This window comes from Heptranchias perlo, chromosome 15, assembly GCF_035084215.1.
Source record: "Heptranchias perlo isolate sHepPer1 chromosome 15, sHepPer1.hap1, whole genome shotgun sequence".
Lineage (NCBI taxonomy): Eukaryota > Metazoa > Chordata > Chondrichthyes > Hexanchiformes > Hexanchidae > Heptranchias > Heptranchias perlo.
This window is the reverse complement of record NC_090339.1, coordinates 42,773,640-42,797,357: the sequence shown is the minus strand read 5'-3', so window position 1 is coordinate 42,797,357 and position 23,718 is coordinate 42,773,640. Positions and strand designations below refer to the sequence as shown.

Below are 23,718 nucleotides of genomic sequence, written 5' to 3'. Positions count from 1 at the left end.
CTATCACCATTTAAATAATACCTTTCTGTTTTTTCTTCCGAAGTGGATAACTTCATATTTATCCACGTTATACTGCACCTGCCACGTATTTGTCCACTCACTCAAATTGTCTAAATCGCCTTGAAGCCTCTTTGCATCCTCCTCACAACTCACGCTCCCACCTAGTTTTGTGTCATCATCAAATCTGGAAATATTACATTTGGTTCCCTCATCCAAATCATTGATATATATTGTGAATAGCTGGGGCCCAAGTACTGATCCCTGCGGTACCCCACTAGTCACTGCCTGCCACCCCGAAAAAGACCCATTTATTCCTACTCTCTGTTTCCTGTCTGTTAACCAATATTCAATCCATGCCAGTATAGTACCGCCAATCCCATGTGCTTTAATTTTGCACACTAGCCGCTTATGTAAGACTTTATCAAAGGCCTTCTGAAAATCCAAATAAACCACATCCACTGGTTCTCCCTTATCTATTCTACCAGTTACATCCTCAAAAAACTCCAGTAGGTTTGTCAAACACGATTATCCTTTCATAAATCCATGTTGACTTTGTCTAATCCCATTGATATTTTCTAAGTATCCTGTTATCACATCCTTTATAATAGACTCTAGCATTTTCCCTACTACTGATGTTAGGCTAACCAGTCTGTAGTTCCCTGTTTTCTCTCTCCGTCCTTTTTTAAATAGTGGGGTTATATTTGCCACCCTCCAATCTGCAGGAACTGTTCCATAATCTGTAGAATTTTGGAAGATGGCAACCAATGCATCCACTATTTCCATGGCTACCTCTTTTAGTACTCTGGGATGCAGATTATCAGGCCCTGGGAATTTATCAGTTTTCAGTCCCATTAATTTCTCCAGCACTATTTTTTTTACTAATGCTATTTCCTTTAATTCCTCCTTCTCACTAGTCCCTTGGTTCCCTAGCATTACATGGGAAGTTATTTGTCTCCTCTTTCGTGAAGACAGAACCAAAGTATTTGTTTAATTGCTCTGTCATTTCCTTGTTCCCCATTATAAATTCTCCCGTTTCTGACTGTAAGGGACCTACATTTGTCTTTACTAATCTTTTTCTTTTTATATACTTGTAGAAGCTTTTACAGTCCACTTTTATGTTCCTTGCAAGTTTACTCTCATACTCTATTTCTTCCCTCTTAATCAATCTCTTGGTCCTTTTTTGCTGAATTCTAAACTGCTCCCAATCCTCAGGCTTGCTACTTTTTCTGGCAACTTTATATGACTCCTCTTTGGATCTAATACTACCCTTAATTTCTTTTGTTAGCCATGGTTGGGCCACTTTTCCTTTTGTATTTTTGCACCAGAAAAGAATGTATAATTGTTGCAATTCGTGCATTCGTTCCTTAAATGTTAGCCATTGCCTATCCACTGTCATGCTTTTTAATGAAGCTTCCCAATCTATCATAGCCAACTCACTCCTCATACCTTTGTAGTTTCCTTTGTTTAGATTTAGGACTCTAGTTTTGGATTGGACGACTTCACTTTCCATTTTAATGAAGAATTCTATCATGTTATGGTCACTCTTCTCTAAAGGACCCTGCACAACAAGATTATTAATTAACCCCTCCTCATTGCACAATACCCAATCTAGGATAGCCTGTTCCCTAGTTGGCTCCTCAATGTACTGGTCTAAAAAAACATCTCGTACACACTCCAGGAATTCATCCTCCCCAGTATTATTGCTAATTTGGTTTGGCCAGTCCATATGTAGATTAAAGTCACCCATGATTACTGTAGTACCCTTGTTACATGCATCTCTAATATCCTGTTTGATCCCATCCCCTACATTACCACTACTGGAGGCCTATAGACAACTCCCACCAATGTTTTCTGCCCCTTGATGCTTCTTAACTCCACCCAGACTGATTCTACATCTTGATTTTCTGAGCCCAATATCCTTTCTCACTATTGCTCTGATTTCATCCTTTACTAACAACGCCACCCCACCTCCTTTTCCTTTTTGCCTGTCCTTCCTAAATATCAAATACCCTTGGATACTCAGCTCCCAGCCTTGGTCACCCTGCAGCCATGTGTCTGTAATTGCTATAATATCGTATCCGTTTACATCTATTTGCGCTGTTAATTTCTCTACCTTTTTACGAATGCTTCGTGCATTCAGATACAATGCCCTTTGATTTGTCTTTTTTAGACATCTTAATTTTTTTTCTACTATGACCCTGTTTGTCTCATTACCATTTTTTCTTACCCTATTTGTTAGTGCACTCTTTTGTTTATATGCTCTGCCCCTTCCTGACACAATCTGGTTATCCTTATCCCAATCACTTTCCTGCTCTGCTTCTTGTCTTTTCTCTTTAGCATTCGAGATTTCTCTCTATCAGGACCCTCCCCCCCCCCTTATTTAGTTCAAAGCCCTATCTACCTCCCCAGTTATTCGATTCGCTAGAACTCTGGTCCCAGCATGGTTCAGGTGTAGTCCGTCCCAACGGAACAGCTCTCTCTTTCCCCAGTACTGGTGCCAGTGCCCCACGAATCGAAACCCACTTCTCCCACACCAATCTTTGAGCCAAGTATTCATCTCCCTGATCTTATTGACCCTATGCCAATTTGTGGTTCTGCTTTTTAATTTAGTCCCTAGCTGCGCAAACTCTCTCAGCAGAACCTTTTTCTTAGTATTACCTATGTCGTTGGTGCCTATGTGGACCACGACAACTGGATCCTCCCCCTCCCACTCCAAGTTCTTCTCCAGCCCGGAGGAGATATCCTTAACCCTGGCACCGGGTGGGCAACACAGTCTTCAGGACTCATGCTCCTGGCTGCAGAGAACAATGTCGATCCTCCTAACTATACTGTCGCCTACTACAACCACCTTCCTTTTCACTCCCCCCACTTGAATGGTTTCCTGTACTACGGTGCCGTGGTCAGTTTGCTCGTCCTAAAATCTATTGGACAAGTGCAGGGACTGAGGCTCCTGCAATACTACCTCCTAGATCTCCGTACCTGCCTCACTCGCAGTCACACACTCCTGTCCCTGACCACGTGTCAATTCTAAAGTATTTAATCTAAGGGGTGTGGCTGCCTCCTGGAGCAAAAGGTCCAGGTAGCTTTCTCCCTCCCTGATGTCTCGCAAGGTCCGCAGCTCAGACTCCAGCTCCTCAGCTCGGAGCCGAAGCTCCTCGAGCCGCAGACACTTACTACAGATGTAGTCACCCTGGGCAAAAATGTCCACAAGCTCCCACATATTGCAACAGCAACACATCTCCTGTTCTCCCATTATTTTATTTATTTAATTAATTAATTTAGTGTTAATCAAATTATTTACCTCGTTTAATTTATTGGATTAATTAATTTTGTTTGTCTCTGCTTAAGCCTGACAGAAACTTAAAAATTTAAAGTTTAAAATTGAACTTAAACAGTTGATCTTACTTAAAAGCTAATAGCAATTAATACTAGATTTTAAAAGAGATTCACCCTTACAAAATAGATTAACCCTTAAAACTCCCACACTTACTAAACTCTCAAGTTGTTCACTCTGTGCCCGCTGCACTCAGTGCCGGTTGCTGGTTTTCCTTTTTAGTAGTGTAAGCATTTTGGTAGGTGTAAATTTGTACATTTATCACGTGTAGTGTGATTTGTTGCCCGAGTACCACAGTTTTGGGTATAAAGTTCCCTAGGCAATGGAAATTCTGGTTTCTGATTGGATCTGAGCAGTAACAAATCATTTGTCGCAACAAATTATTTGCCATGTGGATTGCTGATTTAAACTGTAAGCCACTAATTAAACAATACTGTACATGCCAACAGTCAGTGCTTCACACTGGCAGTCAGCATTTGCAAAGTTGTGTCTGCGTGTCAGTATTTGCTGACAAAAATCAATGCTTCCTGCAATGCCTTGCCCCTCTCCTGATGTCGCCCCAACATGCTCTACAGTTTGGTTCTGCGCATGAGCACTCTGGAGCTTGTGCACATGTGCAATCACATGGGTGCCATGCTGACTTGGCACGTAAGGAGCCTCTAAATAAATACGTCTTCTGAATTCCTTGATTTGACACTGTCAAAAATATGTTCAAACTGCTGGCACTACCTTTACATAACTCTATAGGCAGCAGTGTTAGAGGCCCCAAAATTCTTGGGGGTCCATTCTACTTGTGCAAGTACAGTGGAGCAGAATCCCCACCCGCCTTAGCCCCAGACCGGCGACTCCATCCCAAATTCCCGGATGGGTGCTACATGGCTGGGTGGGCTGCCAGAAGTTGCAAGGAAGCATCGGTGGCGACCAACCACTACTCCACCTGAGTTCCCTGGCGGCCCATCTGAGCTGAAGGGGAAAGAAAATATATTTTTGAAGTCTTCGGTTCCATAAGGAGCCATTTGCCCTCCAGGTTCCATCCCATATTCCAATTCCCTGCTCCTCACCACCCCCCAAAACTGGTCAGAGATTGAGCTTTCTGCCATTTTCAGCCTAGGAATTTTGGGACCAGACTCTTTTAACTTAGCAGAAATAGAATATATACTATCAACCTTTTTTAAAGATTAGGATTTAAAGCCACTGCAGAAAAGAGGAAATGCATTGCTATTTGCTGTTTTTTGTGTTTTTCTTCCTCTTTTAGTTTGCTTCCTCCTCACCTTTTCACCCAACTTTGCATCTTTCTGGTCGAAATGCTACAAAGATAAGTTTTTCAAAGACTCCTAGTAATGGCATTATAATTACCACTACAAGGGGGGACATGAGTGAACTGAGTTCACTTACCTCTCAGCTTTACTTCCCTTTCTCTGGTAACGTATTCCTGTTTGGAGCCTGCTCTAATAACCCAATTACGATCAGTAAGATAATATGCTTTGTCCACCCACAGAAAGGGTAGCTCAGTACCATTCGTGCCGAACCTGGGGGAGTTACAGATACACACGTGGTCCTAACATCAATTGGTTTCAAAATATGCAGGGGAAAAAAGCTCTGTTCTAGATGGAGAGTGAAGATGGTTTAATTCGGGTCCAGTTATGGAAATTTTTGCTCTTCTATTGAAAATGTAAGTATGGAGAGCATGAAGAGCCCTATGGAAGTAACACCTGTCATGTTATTTATATCAGTGTTATTTTTGTGTGTATTATTACATCTATTTCAAAAATGTTATGTTATAAGTGAGCCTCTAGCCCATTATTATGTGCAGTTATGATATATATATATATATATATATACATTCAGATCTGCAATTGTAACCTGTAACAACTACTTTATTTTAATATTTATAATATCTGCAATCTTTCCAGAAGAAATTAATTTTGGCTTCATAAACAAAATTACAGTAGACTTCAAAATGATGAAAAATGCACCAAATAAGTGTAACAAAAAAAAAAAATCAAAATTTCCCAGAGGGGTATACCCCAAAGTTCCCTGCTAGGATGTACATTTTATGCCTTCAGTGCACACATCCCCCTTCAGAAACTTTTCAGAAACTTCTAATTCTGAAACTGCAAAAATGCACTTTGTATACTTTAGTTTTCCCATGCAATACGAGTAATAAAATAGTGGGCATGCTGGTAGCTTAAATTACCATAAGCTCACATCTCACTAATTGTTTTTACGTTTCAAAGGCAAGGCCCTTGGATTTCGGTAATCAAGGAAAAATGAACCAAATTGCACACTCTGCTCTCCAAAACAGGGGTAAAAAACCTTTGAATCCGGTGCAATAGAAACAGAATTTAACTTATTCGGCCATGGAAAAGCTAATGCCTTGGTCGTAGAGCTGGCCTCGAAATTTGTTGGCAATGTACCCATTTTGTAGGCGCAAAATGGCACTTAAACATGCAGCATGGTGGGCGGCCATACCAAGTAGGAAGTGTACCACCTGCCATTTTGTGTCGGGCTGTTCTGTAGGTGTCCACGATGGCGCCAGAAGTATGTTGAACGCCGATTAAAATATTTAAATAAGGGTCCAATGCTTGTTGTAGGATATTTTTGTGATATTGGCCTGCCCCAGCGCCTAACTTACCACATGATAAACTCATTCAGGAACTTGTGGTGCTAACATGCTCATCAGCAGTGCTATTTAAAGGGCACATCTACTACATAGAGGTTAGTTGCTGGTTTGTACTTTTAGGCTGCTGGTTAACTTCTGGGCATTTTTGGGCTTATTTTCTATTTATAAATGTTCATTCTGACTTCTGAGAAGAAATTTTTGCTGTACTGTTTTTAGCTGCCTTCAAAACAGTTGTACTGCAGTTATGCAGGTGGTCTGGTAGGACTGCCTTTGGGGCTGGAGGACGTGGGGGAGCAGCTGAGAAGACAGGAGAGAGCAGGAGCTACTGGGAGAAGAGGGGGGAGGAGGGCACTGTGCAGAAGGCCATACCCACAGCGGGTCTTCAGGAAGCACTTCTTCTACCTGAACTTCTCTGAGGAGCAATGTCTTAAGCCCCTTCGCTTCACAAAGGAGGCTATTGCTGAGCTCTCTTACCTGCTGCAGCCATAACTTAAACCTCGAACCAGGACATGGACAGCACTGCCTGTGGCTGTCAAGGTCACCGCGGCCCTTAACCTTTTTTCTCATGGGGAAGAGTGTGTGCAGGCCTCCTCCGGTAGTAGCCTTCTGTCTTAAGTTGTGCATGACCTTCTCTTCTAAGAAAGAAGGGACTGTGTCAGTGAGATCCTTGTGAGGTGTTTAGAGAATGTGCCTGTCATGGTCAAATAGTTGGTATGCAGCATGTAAGATGTGAGGTGTGTGGAAATGAGTGTTGCAATAGTGGCGAGTGTGAGTATGAGAAGGAGGTGGAGTGAAGTCTGGTGCAGTAATTGCAGGGGAGTGGGGGAGGGGAGTATTGTGAGTAGTGAGGCTGGAGGTGGTGGAGGTGTGAGCACCTGCTGTCCATGTCCTGGTTCGAGGTTCGAGGTTTGAGTCGTGGCTGCAGCAGGTGAGATAACTCAGTGATAGCCTCCTTTGTGAAGTGAAGGGGCTTAAGACATTGCTCCTCAGAGAAGTTCAGGTAGAAGAAGCGCTTCCTGAAGACCCGCTGTGGGTATGGCCTTCTGCACCTCTACCACCTCCAGTAAGAGATCAGTATTTTTACCTTGACAACTCTGGTGAGGTCATTGAATGTCTTTGGGCATTGCAGCCATGCCCTGGGAGCTAAACTCCTGGCATTGATCTCCCCTCCTCTTCCCACTGAGGTGTTGCCTGCAGTGCTTTCTGCCTCCTGCGGAGGAATAGGATCTCCCTCCTCTTGTCCACTGCCTGGACCAGGGCCTCCAATGTGGCATTGGAGAACCTGGGCACCATGTCTGGACCTTTTCCAGCCTTCTTCTTGAATCTGTGCCGTTTCCCTGCTGTCTGAAGGCAGAGCACACCTCCCTTTTAAGAGGTGATGGCTGTCTTTAAGTGGCGTCAGAGACGGCGATTTCCCATCCTCCAAACTGGCATGCAGACAATGAATAGTGCGGGTAGTGCTGGCTGCGTGCCGAAATGATTTTAATGAGGTCCCAGCACGAAATTAATGTGCTGCCTGGGACCACATAAACAGGTGAATGCAACGTGCTTCCTGCCCCCTGTGCACCCGCTTTCGGGGGTGATCAAATTTCCAGTCCAATATTTTTGAGTTGTCAGCTGTTCTGAAGCTGTCAGTTTTTGCTAGTATTCTAGATTGCAGTACTGGGATGGAAATTCTTAAAAAAGTTTGTGGAAAAACCTCTTGGGGGAAAAAAAACCCAAATCCTACTTCAGCTAATTGCAAAAATTGTCTTTTCAAATCAAATTCTATTTTCCTTTGAGAGATTCTCAGTTACCTATACGTTTGAATATTAATGAAGCATTGCATTAAAACAGAATTATTACATTGTAAAATTGAATTGTAACTGTAAAACAGTTTTACTGTCCTTATTTTAACATTTCAGACAAAGACTGCAACACCATGTTATTTAGAACCCTCTTATCTGTATCGATTCTCCATTCAGTATTGAACAGTTCCAGCGACAATTTTTAAACACTTAACCCCCTTCCACCAAAAAAATTGTTCTTGCTACTAATATGAAAAGATAAAAACTCAGCCAAAAACAAACACCGAAAATGGGAAAGCTAGAAACCCAATGCCTTAAATACTCTGTTAAAAATAGCACACCAACTCATAATTACGCGAAAAGGCTGTGCTTGCGTGTCAAGTCAGGGTAATCATCTGACCATTTAAAAAAGCAGTCTGATCATACACTAAAAGGGAAAAACTGCAAGTGCTGGAAAGTTAAAACAGAAAGAGCTGGAAGTAAACACCAGATCAGTCAGCACTTGGACTTCGGCAGAAACGTCATAAATGGCGCCAATCTTCATTTGATGTTACGGTGGGAGATCAGCAGAACCCCTGCAGAAATTACTGGCGTCAAACTTTAGTCTGATTGTACACACGCTCAATGAAAGACTAATTCACATATGCAGACAGCCTACTTGTGCAATGATGAACCTTGGACTAGTGGAGACAACTGCTTACTATAACAAGTTTGATAAATTTGAATTTTAAATCCTCTGCACATGCTTGGTGCATTATGCTTCATACATGAACACAACACTTTCCTTTTTACCACTCACTATTTGCCTACAGTTACCAGACTTTTTTGTCTGGTTTTAAATAGCGACCATCACCATGCACCGGACTGTCAAATTAAGATAGGTGGTCACCTTATATTTAATATGCAACTTTTTATTACCTGAGATAATTTAAACTCAGAATCCGTATATCATTAAATAGTCCATATTCTCTGATATAAAAATAGAAAAATTTGCTTTTTAAAAATTCTATGACAATAAGGAAATTATATTAAGTGCTTTTCACTGAATTGCAAAGTAGGAGTCTAACCTTGCAAGGAACCAAATAAATTATTAGAGCTCTCAGCCAGGGTAACAAATTCCATTGACTGTCCTGTCAGCACTCGCTTTCTAGACTTGCACATGAGCAATGGCCACTTGGCCATCTGTGTTATCATACCCAAACAAGGAATTAAGATCTTCAGGAGAGGAGGAGGGAAAATTGGTGGAAAAAGAGAGGAGGAAAAAAATAACCAGAACCTACAATGTGAAATTGTAACCTATTGTTGGTGAAGACACTCCCTACTGTTGTTTTGTGATGCTCCTTTAAATCATTGTAGACTTGAACAGTTATATCAGTGTCTGTGTGGAATTATGCTAATAACATTCTGTACCATGAATTAGTTGAGTAATGAGGCCCCCTGAAGTATTCTTCGCACACTTTTCTCTTGCTTCTTTAACTCAGTATTACTGCAGTCTCTGCATCCACTCACTCCTCTTATTTTGAATATTAGAGTTGCCTGCACCTACCCAATCTTCTTCACCTAAACTTTTTTGCTGTTTCTGTGGTTTGATGAGAAAGTGTTAAGATTGTAAGAAATAAAGCATTTCAAAACAGTAGATAAGTTTAAAAACAAATCTCCATTGTATAAATGGAGAACTGCCATGGAAAAAATGGAAAGATTTCATCTATGCATTATGTATAGCAAAATCATAAACATGTTGTTCGTTAAAATGCTTGTGATTTCACTGGATGTAGTGCACAAAGGAAATCTTCCATGACGGTGTTAATTAGCCCAATAGTGAGGTACACAGATAAAGTGAAATGCTGCAGTTCGCAATGGTGCTCAGAAACTAATTAGAGATACATTGCTGGTGACTGTTATAATCGGACAGCCTTAGGTTGGTTGGATTGCCCAAGTCTTAACTTCTCCCTCCACTGCCCTAATGCAGAGGTTGGAAGAATAATATATGGAGAAGAAACAATCTTTGCAGGGACTGTCTAACAGAATTTGAATAGCAACCTTCAGATCAGCCCATCTGGTATAACTGATAGCTCCTCTGCTAAGCCAATTACTAAGACTGCAACACAGCTGCTGTGTGATCTCAGAGTGGTGCACCATCTGTACAAAAGTAGTTCCATTTACAAGATATTTTAAAACAATCTGAGTATTTTTTCAATTCCAGTGAATATCTTTGACTTAAAATAATATATTAAATAGAACACTCAAAAAGTACTCACGAAACATTACTCTGCCTTTCTGTTTTTCCTTCCGAAGTGGATGACTTCACATTTATTCACATTATACTGCATGTGCCATGTATTTGCCCACTCACTCAACTTGTCTAAATCGCCTTGAAGCCTCTTTGCATCCTCCTCACAACTCATGATCCCACCTAGTTTTGTGTCATCAGCAAACTTGGAAATATTACATTTGGTTCCCTCATCCAAATCATTGATATATATTGTGAATAGCTGGGGCCCAAGCACTGATCCCTGCCCCCACTAGTCACTGCCTGCCACCCCGAAAAAGACCTATTTATTCCTACTCTCTGTTTCCTGTCTGTTAACAAATTTTCATTCCATGCCAGTATATTACCACCAATCCCATGTTCTTTAATTTTGCACACTAACCTCTTATGTGGGACTTTAATCAAAGGCCTTCTGAAAATCCAAATAAACCACATCCACTGGTTCTCCCTTATCTATTCTACCAGTTACATCCTCAAAAAGCTCCAGTAGGTTTGTCAATCATCATATCCTTTTCATAAGTCCATGTTGACTTTGTCTAATCCCATTGATATTTTCTAAGTATCCTGTTATCACATCCTTTATAATAGACTCTAGCATTTTCCCTACTACTGATGTTAGGCTAACCAGTCTGTAGTTCCCTGTTTTCTCTCCCTCCTTTTTTAAATAGTGGGGTTACATTTGCCACCCTCCAATCTGCAGGAACTGTTCCATAATCTGTAGAATTTTGGAAGATGACAACCAAAGCATCCACTATTTCCATGCCTACCTCTTTTAGTACTCTGGGATGCACATTATGAATGAGATCTCACTAGTCCCTTGGTTCCCTAGCATTTCTGGGAAGTTATTTGTGTCCTCTTCTGTGAAGACAGCACCAAAGTATTTGTTTAATTGCTCTGCCATTTCCTTGTTCCCCATTATAAATTCTCCCGATTCTGACTGTAAGGGACCTACATTTGTCTTCACTAATCTTTTTGTTTTTACATACTTGTAGAAGCTTTTACAGTTCACTTTTATGTTCCTTGCAAGTTTACTCTTATACTCTATTTCTCCCCTCTTAATCAACCTCTTGGTCCTTTTTTGCTTAATTCTAAACTGCTCCCAATCCTCAGGCTTGCTACTTTTTCTGGCAACTTTATATGACTCCTCTTTGGATCTAATGCTATTCTTAATTTATTTTGTTAGCCGTGGTTGGGCTGCATTTCCTTTTGTGTTTTTGTGCCAGAAAGGAATGTATAATTTTTGCAATTCATGCATTCATTCCTTAAATGTTAGCCATTGCCTATCCACCGTCATGCCTTTTAATGAAGCTTCCCAATCTATCATAGCCAACTCACTCCTTATACCTTAGTAGTTTCCTTTGTTTAGATTTAAGACCCGAGATTTAGGATCTTAGATTGGACTACTTCACTTTCCATTTTAATGAAGAATTCTATCATGTTATGGTCACTCTTCCCTAAAGGACCCCACACAACAAGATTATTAATTAACCCCTTCTCATTGCACAATACCCAATCTAGGATAGCCTGTTCCCTGGCTGGCTCCTCAACGTATTGGTCTAAAAAACCATCTCATACACACTCCAGGAATTCATCCTCCACAGTATTATTGCTAATTTGGTTTGACCAGCCTAAATGCAGATTAAAGTCATCCATGATTACTGTAGTACCCTTGTTACATGCATCTCTAATATCCTGTTTGATCCCATCCCATACATTACCACTACTGTTTGGAGGCCTATAGACAACTCGCAGATGGGATTTTATGGTCACTTTTTCTGGTGTTAACCCACAAATTAGCAGATTCATTGATTTTAACTCCATAACTGGCTATGGTGGAATTTGAATTCACAGCCTCTGGCTTGCTGGTCCACTACGATAATGACTACGCTACTATACCTGAGCAATGCTGTATGTCTGAAGCACTGATTGTGTTGTGTATGCTCATGGCTGTGTAAACATAACCATATGGGATAGAAAGGGTAGCTTGTTCAGGGTGCTTATATTGTGTAGATAACCATTTTTATACATCATCCTTTCATTGCTTGCTCTATTAGAGTTGTGATATAGTACTTCTGCATTTTATGTAATTGATAAATGCTCGATGATACCATTCATTAATTGGCACTCTCAAGCAACTGCACTAAATGTGTAGGCAGATCACACATAATACGACAGTTCTGACGGGCCACAGCGAAGAATCGCATAGACCTCCTCAGAAGACAAACACAGGACGCAACCAACAGAGTACCCTTCGTCGTCCAGTACTTCCCCGGAGTGGAGAAACTACACCATGTTCTCCGCAGCCTTCAACATGTCATCGATGACGACGAACACTTCGCTAAGGCCATCCCCACGCCTCCACTACTCGCCTTCAAACAGCCACCCAACCTCAAACAGACCATCGTTCGCAGCAAATTACCCAGCTTTCAGGAGAACAGCGTCCACGACACCACACAACCCTGCCACGGCAACCTCTGCAAGACATGCCAGATCATCGACACGGATACGACCATCACACGAGAGGACACCACCCACCAGGTACATGGTTCATACTCCTGTGACTCGGCCAACGTTGTCTACCTCATACGTTGCAGGAAAGGATGCCCCGGAGCATGGTACATTGGCGAGACCATGCAGACACTGCGACAACGGATGAACGGACACCGCGCAACAATCGCCAGACAGGAGGGTTCCCTCCCAGTCGGGGAACACTTTAGCAGTCAAGGACATTCAGCCACCGATCTTTGGGTAAGCGTTCTCCAAGGCGGCTTTCGAGACACACGACAACGCAAAATCGTCGAGCAGAAGTTGATAGCCAAGTTCCGCACCCATGAGGATGGCCTCAATCGGGATCTTGGGTTCATGTCACGCTACACGTAACCCCACCAGCAAAAAGGGAAAAAAAAGATATGTGTTTTAATATTCTCTCTCTCTCTCTCTCTCTGCCATTTGGGTCTCTTTCTTTCTGTCTGTGTAATTGACACAATGTATATCCAGTGTACTGGGACGTGCTGTTCTCCGTGACTGGCCTGTTTGAACAACAACGACACCTTTTGATTGGTGTGATGCTGTCCCAGCCTAATATAAGATATGCGATTTGAGAACCTTCCACTCATTCACCTGACGCAGGGGATAATCTCCGAAAGCTTGTGATTTTAAAATAAAATTGTTGGACTATAACCTGGTGTTGTAAGATTCCTTACACATAATACAGGAATACAAGTATAATTTCAGATATAATGCTATTGTGGTCGTGGCTTGTAGATATGAAGAATGTTGTGCATCAACTGCATTAGTGTAGGTGAAACATCATTAGTGTAGATACGTTATTTAGTGGTTTCAACTTCACTAAGGAGCATGGAGTATAATTACTGCTATTGGGAATCCATGGAGTAATCAGTTATTTGTGACATAAATTTTTTTTTTGAGATTATGAAGTCTTCGGTTTGCTTCTCAGTCATCCTAGGTGTACCCAAGACTCAACCAATGCCACTCTAAGCCAGTCCCTAGAAGATGGGAAAGATATATCCTCCTCCCCTCCTAGCTTTTGCTTGGCTGGTCTTCACAACAAGGTAACCGAAGACAGGAGCTGATTGAATGGAGAAGTGAATCTGAAAACCACCATTCTGCAGTGTTCTGTTACTGTACTGGTGATGAGCCCACCCAATTTTATACTCATAGCCATCTGGCTAAAAAAGTAGCATTGATATCACAATCACTTTTCATGATGTTTTGATTGTATCTATTTATGACACCCATTTGTATAGATGTATGCAAAGACCAGATCCTGATCCAGAATGAGACTACCAGTCCCATTTTTGCAGGTTACAAATTAATTTTTAAAAATGTCCAGTTAAAAGAAATACATTATTACTTCTTCCCCCTTCCATATCTTTCCTGAAGGTGCTAAATCATGGCAGGATAGGGTTGAATGAGCAAATTAGTCTTCCAATACTTCACACAGATGACTATTCTCCCTGTATGAGCCTATGTGTCATTTCTTTTCTTGAACATTCTTGATCATCAGTGACTGTATTCGTGAATCCAGTTATGGATTCTGTCCTTCCAAACATGGGCTGTGTCTGGAGAGAGTATTTTGAGAGTATAGCACTACTGTGAAGTACTGGCAGCTACAGGAACATCATTGGTAGCGGCAGAAGCAAATTGAAATGATACATTAAGAGCACCACATAAAGTGAAAGCATATTGGCTTAAGTGTGATTTTTTTTCTCTATAAAGTGTTTGTACAATCGGATCACAAAAAACAGGTTTCTTTTTAATAAATTATTATTTACAAAGACTACATAGATTTAAAGTAATTGGTAGAAGGAATAGAGGGGAGCTGAGGAGAATTTTTTTCACCCAGAGGGTGGTGGGGGTCTGGAACTCATTGCCTGAAAGGGTGGTAGAGGCAGAAACCCTCAACTCATTTGGATGAGCACTTGAAGTGCCATAACCAACAGGGCTACTAACCAAGTGCTGGAAAGTGGGATTAAACTGGATAGCTCTTTTTCGGCCGGCACTGACATCATGGGCCGAATGGCCTCCTTCTGCGCCGTAACTTTTTGTGATTCTATGATTCTACATAAAATATAATAAATGTCCACAAATATCTAAGGAATGAAGATATGGAAAAACGTTTAAAATATATTAAAACCACACAGCATTTTTTATTAATTTGCAGGATGTGGGCATCACTGGCAAGGCCAGCATTTATTGCCCATCCCTAATTGCCTTGAGATGGGGGTGGTGTGACTTGCTGGGCCATTTCAGAGGACAGTTATGAGTCAACCACGTTGGTGTGGGACTTGACTCACATTTAGGCCAGACCAGGTAAGGCTAGCAGCGTTCATTCCCTGAAGAGCATCTGTGAACCAATTAAGTTTTTACGACAATCTGACAGCTTCACTGGTACCAGATTTTTATTTCCAGAATTTGTTTTTTGAACTGAATTCAAATTCTCAAATTGCTACAGTGGGATTTCAACTCACGTTCTCTGTATTACTAGTCCAGTAAATAATGGTACCCCCTCAACTTGAGAAAAGAAAGGCAACATTTATTTAATAGAAAGATAAAAGATATACAAAGAAATTAATTCACCTTAAAAGTAAAAAAAAATTAAAAACTAAGAAGCACAAAACCAACAGAAACTAATTACAATTCAACAACAGGCCACTTATATTTCTGTACAATTAGCAGTTGCTGGGATACCAGGCTGGGTGAATCAATGACAAACATGGTGTGAAACCCTTTGGCTTTGGAAACTTCCAACACAGTGCCACCTACATATATAACTGGCATTATAGATACTATAATGGAGTTTTTCCTAAGAGCAAGATTCACATGAAAATTTTCAATAAAATATGCACCCCACGTACAGAATTTAATATATAACAGATGTTTTGTCTAAATAGTAGCCATTCATTAAAGCAGCGCTTTTTTCTTGACAGATATTCTGGATTAGTTTACACGTACCGTGTTTTCAAGACGCCTACTGATTCGTGGACTGTTGAAGTAAGAGAAATGTTAATTTTTAAAAAAACTTTTAACATGTCTGTTTACACTGTGCTTCATACACTGGTATCTCACAGAGGTTCTGAGTGTGCTGGTAATGCTGTGCATGCTTAAGCTTTAAGGACTTTTCAGGCACTGTGCATGAGAAGTTTAGAGGTGATTGTTGATTGTGGTTCTGCAGGGAGGGCAAGCAGGAGGTAGGGCAGAGGGACACATTGGACTGGATAACCCTTGCTATGGGCTTTGGGGACCAGGGTGATGCTGTCTTCTGTTACTTTAGATATGCCGGGCATCACCCTTTTATGTGGGACATTGGGGCACTCCTGGGAGTGACTTTGTCAAGTAGGTTTCCAAGAAGGGACCCAGATTTCCTGGTATTGCTCCAATTCAAATTGAAGCCTTCCCACATCCATTCGTAATGGCATATATCCCACTGGTGCTTTATCCATAAGCTTAATGTTGGAGTGGGTGTGCTTTTGACTAGCAATCAGTTTCCATTATCTCCTTCATTGATATATGGACATTCCATTATATGCTGAACCATGGTACAGTTCTAGGGCTGACCATTGACAACTCAACCCAAATTCTCCAGCTCTTTTTGTGATCTAAGCAACCTTGCTGTTACGCCACTTAATATTTTAAATAAGAAATTACATACATCATTGTGTGTTCCTTTAAAATCAGTGGCATTCAAAGTTGTGTCAGTTGTTGGAAACGGAGTAAATCATCAATTTTTCTCCGTACTTCTGGGATTAACATTTAATATTTTAGTAGATTTTCTATAAAAAGCAAGGTAACTCTATAAGTGCTCTCACTTTTAGATACTTAATCATAGATTCCTCCTGGATATAAGTTATTTTTCCAAAATGTTAGTTTTTATTTTAACAGTCTAAACTTACAATTATCCACCTTGTATCCATGTAAACACCCATTTCAGACAATGAATTGGATTAATTTATACACATAGAATGGTGTATAAGGGATTGATTTTAACTCTCACTGCCGGGTGGTAAATTCAGTGTAGCGGATCAGTCGCCCATTATACACCCTGCCGGATTTACACCCATTATACACCCCGCCGGATTTACACCCATTATACACCCCGCCGGATTTACACCCATTATACACCCCGCCGGATTTACACCCCGCCGGATTTACACCCATTATACACCCCGCCGGATTTACACCCATTATATACCCCGCCGGATTTACACCCATTATACACCCCGCCGGATTTACACCCATTATACACCCCGCCGGATTTACACCCATTATACACCCCGCCGGATTTACACCCATTATACACCCCGCCGGATTTACACCCATTATACACCCCGCCGGATTTACACCCATTAGACACCCCACTGGATTTACACCCATTATACACCCCGCCGGATTTACACCCATTATACACCCCACTGGATTTACACCCATTAGACACCCCACCGGATTTACACCCATTATACACCCCGTCGGATTTACACCCATTAGACACCCCACTGGATTTACACCCATTAGACACCCCACTGGATTTACACCCATTATACACCCCGCCGGATTTACACCCATTATACTCCGTGTCGGATTTACACCCATTAGACACCCCACCGGATTTACACCCATTAGACACCCCGCCGTATTTACACCCTGCCGGATTTACACCCATTATACACCCCACCGGATTTACACCCATTATACACCCCACCGGATTTACACCCATTATACACCCCACCGGATTTACACCCATTAGACACCCCACCGGATTTACACCCATTAGACACCCCACCGGATTTACACCCATTAGACACCCCACCGGATTTACGCCCATTAGACACCCCGCCGTATTTACGCCCATTAGACACCCCGCCGTATTTACGCCCATTAGACACCCCGCCGTATTTACGCCCATTAGACACCCCGCCGGATTTACACCCATTAGACACCCCGCCGGATTTACACCCATTAGACACCCCACCAGATTTACACCCATTAGACACCCCGCCAGATTTACACCCATTATACACTCTCCTGGATTTTTCTTTCCATTGACTTCAAAGGAAGGGTGTACAACGTGTATAACTGATCTGCGGTCACCAGTTTTCCGCCTGGCATTGAACGTTAATATCCACCTCACAGTCTCAGAGCTTTCTCTATCCATTTTATTGATACGGTGCTTATCTCTTGGTCCTTTTAAGCCGCAAATAAACTATCCTAAATATTCTTTCTTTGCCCCACATCCTCACTGTGTTGAAACCAAGACTGATCATTCAGTCTCTAATTTATTCTCTTGTAGAAATATTTATTTCTCTCGCTCTTTCCGATTTGCTACAATTTCAGTCTTTTTAAACCCAAGCTTGGTGTCACTTAGTCACTTCTTTCTGATTTGCCTACTCTGTTTGATCTTGGTGGTATCTTGCACATCTTGGTGGTATATTGGTGGTTCTTGGTGGTTCTTCAACGTGTTTTCTTAATAAAAGAAATTGTGTGAATTAAAAACTGCAGTTATTGGTAGTTTTGCTTTCTGTGCACTCGACATTGAGAGATCCAAATATCTTATCCAACACATGGTCTGAAAGGATGGCCTCCCCAATGTTTATTAGGGTAAGTACTGGGGTTTGCGCTTGGAATTAATCTTACACTTTAAGTAGATTACAGCTGTAAAAGTTAATTATGCATAACAGTTGCGGTATCTGGTTATGAAACTCAGAAATTGGGAACAAAATATACAAAAACACTATGATTTGATTTGGTGTTGTCAGTTCATGCCATAAATGTTTGAATCAAAGACTGAAACAAAAACAGAAAAGCTAGAGACACACAGCAAGTCAATCAGCATCTGTGCAGAGAACAGACAGTCGATCTTTTTGGGTGCTTACCCTTCATCAGAGCTGAAAAATAAGATGAACAGGTATATTAATGGAGAGAGGGGTGACAATAACAAACAGAGAGAGGAAGTATCAGTGGAATGATGCAATAGGTCTTCTCAGTCAATAGAAGCATTAAGGAAATAAAAGAGATTAAAGAAATAATCTCTTTATTGGACATGTGAAGAGCTAAGAAGTGAGAGGCCTAAAGAAAATGTGAGAAAATAGGAGAGATGGAAAACATGGGGATAAGATAGGAAAGTAAAACAGCTTTGATATTGAAATAGAAGATGCTGGCGAAGTACAGCGAGGCCACCAGATCCCAAAGAGAAAGAATAGATGAACAGGTGTATGCCCCTACACCAGCATTGTGTTCTGATGAAGGGTCATCCAAAAGGCCAACCCAGATACAACCAGATACAATCTTCCCTCCCCCAGATACAATCAGACCCATTTCCACGTCATCAGCACCCCCTGCTGAAATGGAGAATATAACTAAAGTCTGAGGAGACTGAACAATTAGAGAAGGCCACAATGCGGCTTGGGGAGGGGGGGAATGACCAGAATCCACTAGAGAGATTGATCAGGAAGAGGAAATTAATGTTGGGTATGAGCACCTGAGCAGCAATGTGCAGAGTACATTAAACATTCATTTGGTATTTGACGCAGTACATGTAGTGCGTGTTTGTATTGGTAACGTTGAACTGAAGAATGGGGGGAAGGAGAAGTTAGCAGAAATTCTCAAAAGGTGTTCAAACAGCTTGGGAGAGAAAATGAATAAGCATTTGGTTTTGCATGTCATTTGAATGGCCTAATGTAGTCTCTTTTCTCTCTGAGCTCAAACATTTTGTATAGCTGGTCATTACGAAGTATAGTAAGAAATAGTATACATAGAGTGATTGGATTCTTGGTAGTTTTTTTTTAAAACCTCTCTCCTTTTAAACCTCTACATAATTCCCTGAAAGTGTGAGTGGAAGTAAATAAAGCTATAAAAAAGACCAACAGCATTTTAGGTTTTATACTAGACAGCGAGTACAAGAGTTAAGAAGTAATGATGAATTTATACAAAATGTAGGTTGTGCCATTATAGAAAGGACATTAAAGCCATAGAGTGTACAGTGCAGAACAACCAGGATGATATCAGGTGTGGGAAACTATAGTTTTGCAGAGATATTGGAACTGTTTTCACTGGAGCAGAAAAGGCTAAGAGGAGACATAATAGAGGTGTTTAAAATTATGAAGGGTTTTGAGAGGTGAGTTGGGAAGGACTGTTTCCTCTGGTTGGGGAGTCAGTGATGAGGGGGTCATCAATTCAGAATTGTGACCAAGAGAGTGAGGAGAGAAGTTAGATAAAATGTCTTTACTCAGAGGATTGTTGGAGCATGAAATGCTTTTGCCATAGAGAGTATTTGAGGCAGAAACTATTGCATCTTTTAAGAGGAAATTGGATAAATATTTGAAGGCAGGGGAGCTGCATTGCTATGGGGGGAGCACAGGGCAATGGCATTACTTTTGGATTGTTCTTGCAAAGAGCCAGCACAGACATGATGGGTCAAATGGTCTCCTTCTGTGTTGTAAACATAAGGTTCTATGGTTACTGAAATCAGTGTTCAGAATAGAGGACTGCAGAGTGCTCAGGAGAAAGGCTCCTGAAGTTTTCATAGGAACTTGTGAACAGGAGTAGGCCTTTCAACCCGTCGAGCCTGCTCCACCATTCAATTAGATCATGGCTGATCTGTACCTCAACTTCATTTACCTGCCTTAGCACCATATCTGTTGATGCCCTTACCTAACAAAAATCTGTCGATCTCAGTCTTGAAAGCTCCAATTGTCCCAGCATCCACAGCCTTTTGGGGGAGAGAATTCTAGACTTCTACTACCCTGTGTGTGAAAAAGTGCTTCCTGATTTCCCTCCTAAATGAAGGGAACACTGAACTTTGTTGGAACAGTGTATGAGACAGAGAGGTCAGAATGGGACTGGGATGGGGAATTACAATGGTGGACCACAGGTAGCTTGGGTCATACTTCTAGACAGAATACTGAAGCGGTCACCTAATCTACATTTGGTCTCTCCAGTGTAGAGGAGACTGAATTGTGAGCAGCAAAAACTTTATATAAGAAAGTACACATAAATTGCTGTCTCACATGGAAGGAGCATTAATGCCCTGGACAATTGTGTGGAAGGAAAGGAATGGACTGAAAAGTCCAGGAATGGAAGGAAAAAGTTGTAGATGGGCCATGCGAAGGTGAGGGATAAATGGAAATTGGAAGCATGGCTAATGAAATTCTCAAGATAAGAACAAGAAGCACCATCATCACAACCATCATTGTAACAGATGTATAGGTCTTGTAGGGGGCTGAATTAGAACTGGGACAATGAGTATTCAATATATCCTACAAAAATATGACATAGCTGGGACCCACATGGATTCCCATAGTGACACCTTTTATCTGGAGGAAGCGAATGGAGTTAAAAAGGAAGTTGTTCAAGGTGAAAACAAATTCAGCCAGATAGAGGAAGGTAGTAGTGAATGGTAACTGTTTGGGGATGCTGTTCAAGGCAGTAAACCAGTCCGACCTGGTGAAGGATGGAGGTGTAGAGGGATTGTTTGTCCATGGTGAAAAGAGGTTGAAGAATATGAAATTGCTAAAACTGAAGAAGGCAATCTACGTGAACTTCCTCTAATGTAGTATAAAGTTTTTGCTGCTCACAGTGCAGTCTCCTCTACACTGGGAAACCAAACACACATTAGGAGACCACTTTTCTGAATGGTTCCTTTCTGTCCAAAAGATTGACCTTGGGCTACCTGTGGCACCCCCCTTTAATGACTCTTCCCATTCTTACTTTGACCTCTCCGTCATTGCAATACACTGTTCCAACAAGATCAAAGCAAGCTTCAGGAACAATATCTAATCTTTCTCCTGGGCATCCTGCAGCCCTTTGGTCTGATCACTGACTTCAGTTAGTTAAGATTTTAGCTACATCCTCCATTATCTTTATAGCAGAGATTGCTGGTAAAGTGGGGGTGTGCCTGTTGGTGGCCCGGGGTGGGGGGGGGGGAGAGGAATGAATTGGCGATTTGGTTGGGGAAGCAGGAGATCCTATCTGAGAATATAATGCGGACCGTATTCTTTCACTTTTGGATGCTGGTGGACCTGCTGCAATTTGTCAGCATCTTCTATTTCATTTTAAAGCCTGTTTTAATTTCATATTTGATTTCATTTTGATTCCAACTTTCCTATTTTCCTTTGGCCTCTCACTTCCTTAGCTGTTCACGTGCCCTTTGTTTGTTTAATATCTTTTATTTCTGTAGTACTTCTGTTTAATTGACTGAGATGATGTTATATCATTCCACCGGTACTTCTTCTCTATGTTTATTTCAGTTTGTGTTTTACATATACAATGTATTGCTCCACTTTATCTGATCCTGTTAATATGCCTATCCGTCTCTTATTTTTCAGTTTAGATGAAGAGCACCTGAAACATTGACTGTCTGTTCTCCCCATGAATGCTAGTCAACCTTCTGTGTTTCCAGCATTTCCAGTTTTTGTTTCAGATTTCTAACATCTGTAGTATTTTGCTTTTTATTTGCATAAAAGATGCACTTGATCAGTGGATGAAACAAAAAAGAGCTTTAGAAACACATAACAAATGATTGTAAGACTGTGTATGAAGACAGAGGACTCCAATCTCTGTCTTTTCATCAAATGGAAACTGCTGGAGGAATAATTCTAAAATAGGTTCCCCCACTGTTACCTTTTCAAAAGTCCCGTTGTCATGGAGATTTACACTCTCTCGGAGAGTGGCAACATGGGTTTGTGCCGCCAGCAATTTGAACTCACTTGAATTCACACCAATCATTGTTGATGATAAATCTTTTCTCCTTTCTCTTCACCACACCATCTAATTGCATTGTTAGAAAAGCAGATGGGAAAAGCAGTTAAGTATTGCTTATCAGAAACGCAATTTGAAAACTTTTCAAACTTTACCTTCTGAAATATTTAATTTCTGTCTGAGCCATTAGATGCACAGTTGGTTGTGTCAACCAGAAAATAATGAAAATAGGGATTATGTCTTTGTTACTTCCAGCACAGTGCAAATGACTTTGCATGGTTTCATTCTTACCTATCTGAAGTAGCGATGCATGTCCAACAGTGCCCTTTCTTTCCACCTTTGGACTGTCAAGTCCCTCAAGGATCTATCTTTGCCCCCCATCTCTTCCTTATTTACATGCTGCCACTTAGCAACACCATCTGCAGGCACAGGGTCGGCTTTCACATGTATACTGATGACATCCAGCTCTACCTCTACCTCACTTCTCTTGATCCCTTAACTTCCTCTGAGCTGTCAGGCTGTTTATTCTATTACCAAGTCTTGGATGTCGTAACTTTAGCTCAATATCAGGAAGACAAAAGCCATTATATTTGTGTTCCACCACAAGCTCCGCTTCTTTGCCACTGATTCCATCTCCTCCCCAGCCAGTATCTCAGGCGGAACCAGACCATTCATAATCTTTGCATCCTGAGCTAGCTTTAGACCCCCACATCCTATCCATAATCAAGACCACTTACTTCTGCAATATTGCCTGCCTATGTCCCTTTACTGCTAAAACCCTCATTCATGCCATTGTCACCTGCAGGTTCGGCTACTCGCCGTGAGTCCGAAGGTTGTGGGTTCAAGCCCCACTCCAGTATTTGGGCACATAACCTAGGCTGACACTTCAGTGCAGCACTGAGGGAGTGCTGTATTGTCAGCAGTGCCATCTTTCGGATGAGACATTAAACTGAGGCCCTGTCTGTTTGCTGAGGTGGATGTAAAAGATCCCATGGTATTGTTTGAAGAAGAGCAGGGGTGTTCGCACCTTGTTCTGGCTCACTTTTACCCCTCAACCAATACCATCAAAACAGATTAATTGGTCATTTATCTCATTGCTGTTTGTGGGGACCTGCTGTGTGCAGATTGGTTGCTGCGTTTACCTACGTTCCAACAGTAACAACACTTCAAAAGTCCTCATTGACTGTGAAGTGCTTTGGGACATTCTGAGGAAAGGCACATGTAAATGCAAGTTTTTTTCTTTTTTCTCACTCCAATGCTATCCTTCTTAGCTTTCCATCCTTTACCCTCCATAAACTCTAACTGGTCTAAAACTCATTCGCACATATCCGGTTCTACACTAACATCGCCGGGCATACACCTTCACCTCAGCTGATCGGCTGTTGAAACCCTCATCCATGCTTTTGTTACCTCCAGACTTAACTCTTCCAATGCTCCTTTGGCTGGTCTCCCATCTTCCACCTTCCATAAACCTGAACTCATCCAAAACTCT

General features: G+C 41.5%; 1 protein-coding gene across 1 annotated transcript in view; it reads left to right on the top strand.

The window, feature by feature from the left end:
* LOC137333038 (SH2 domain-containing protein 1A-like) overlaps positions 1-23,718 on the top strand; it is a 59,693-nt gene that overhangs the window by 24,460 nt on the left and 11,515 nt on the right. Inside the window, exon 2 of the mRNA XM_067997126.1 lies at positions 15,464-15,527. Within this exon, the coding sequence (XP_067853227.1) occupies positions 15,464-15,527 (64 nt within the window). The remainder of the gene's footprint in view (positions 1-15,463; positions 15,528-23,718) is intronic.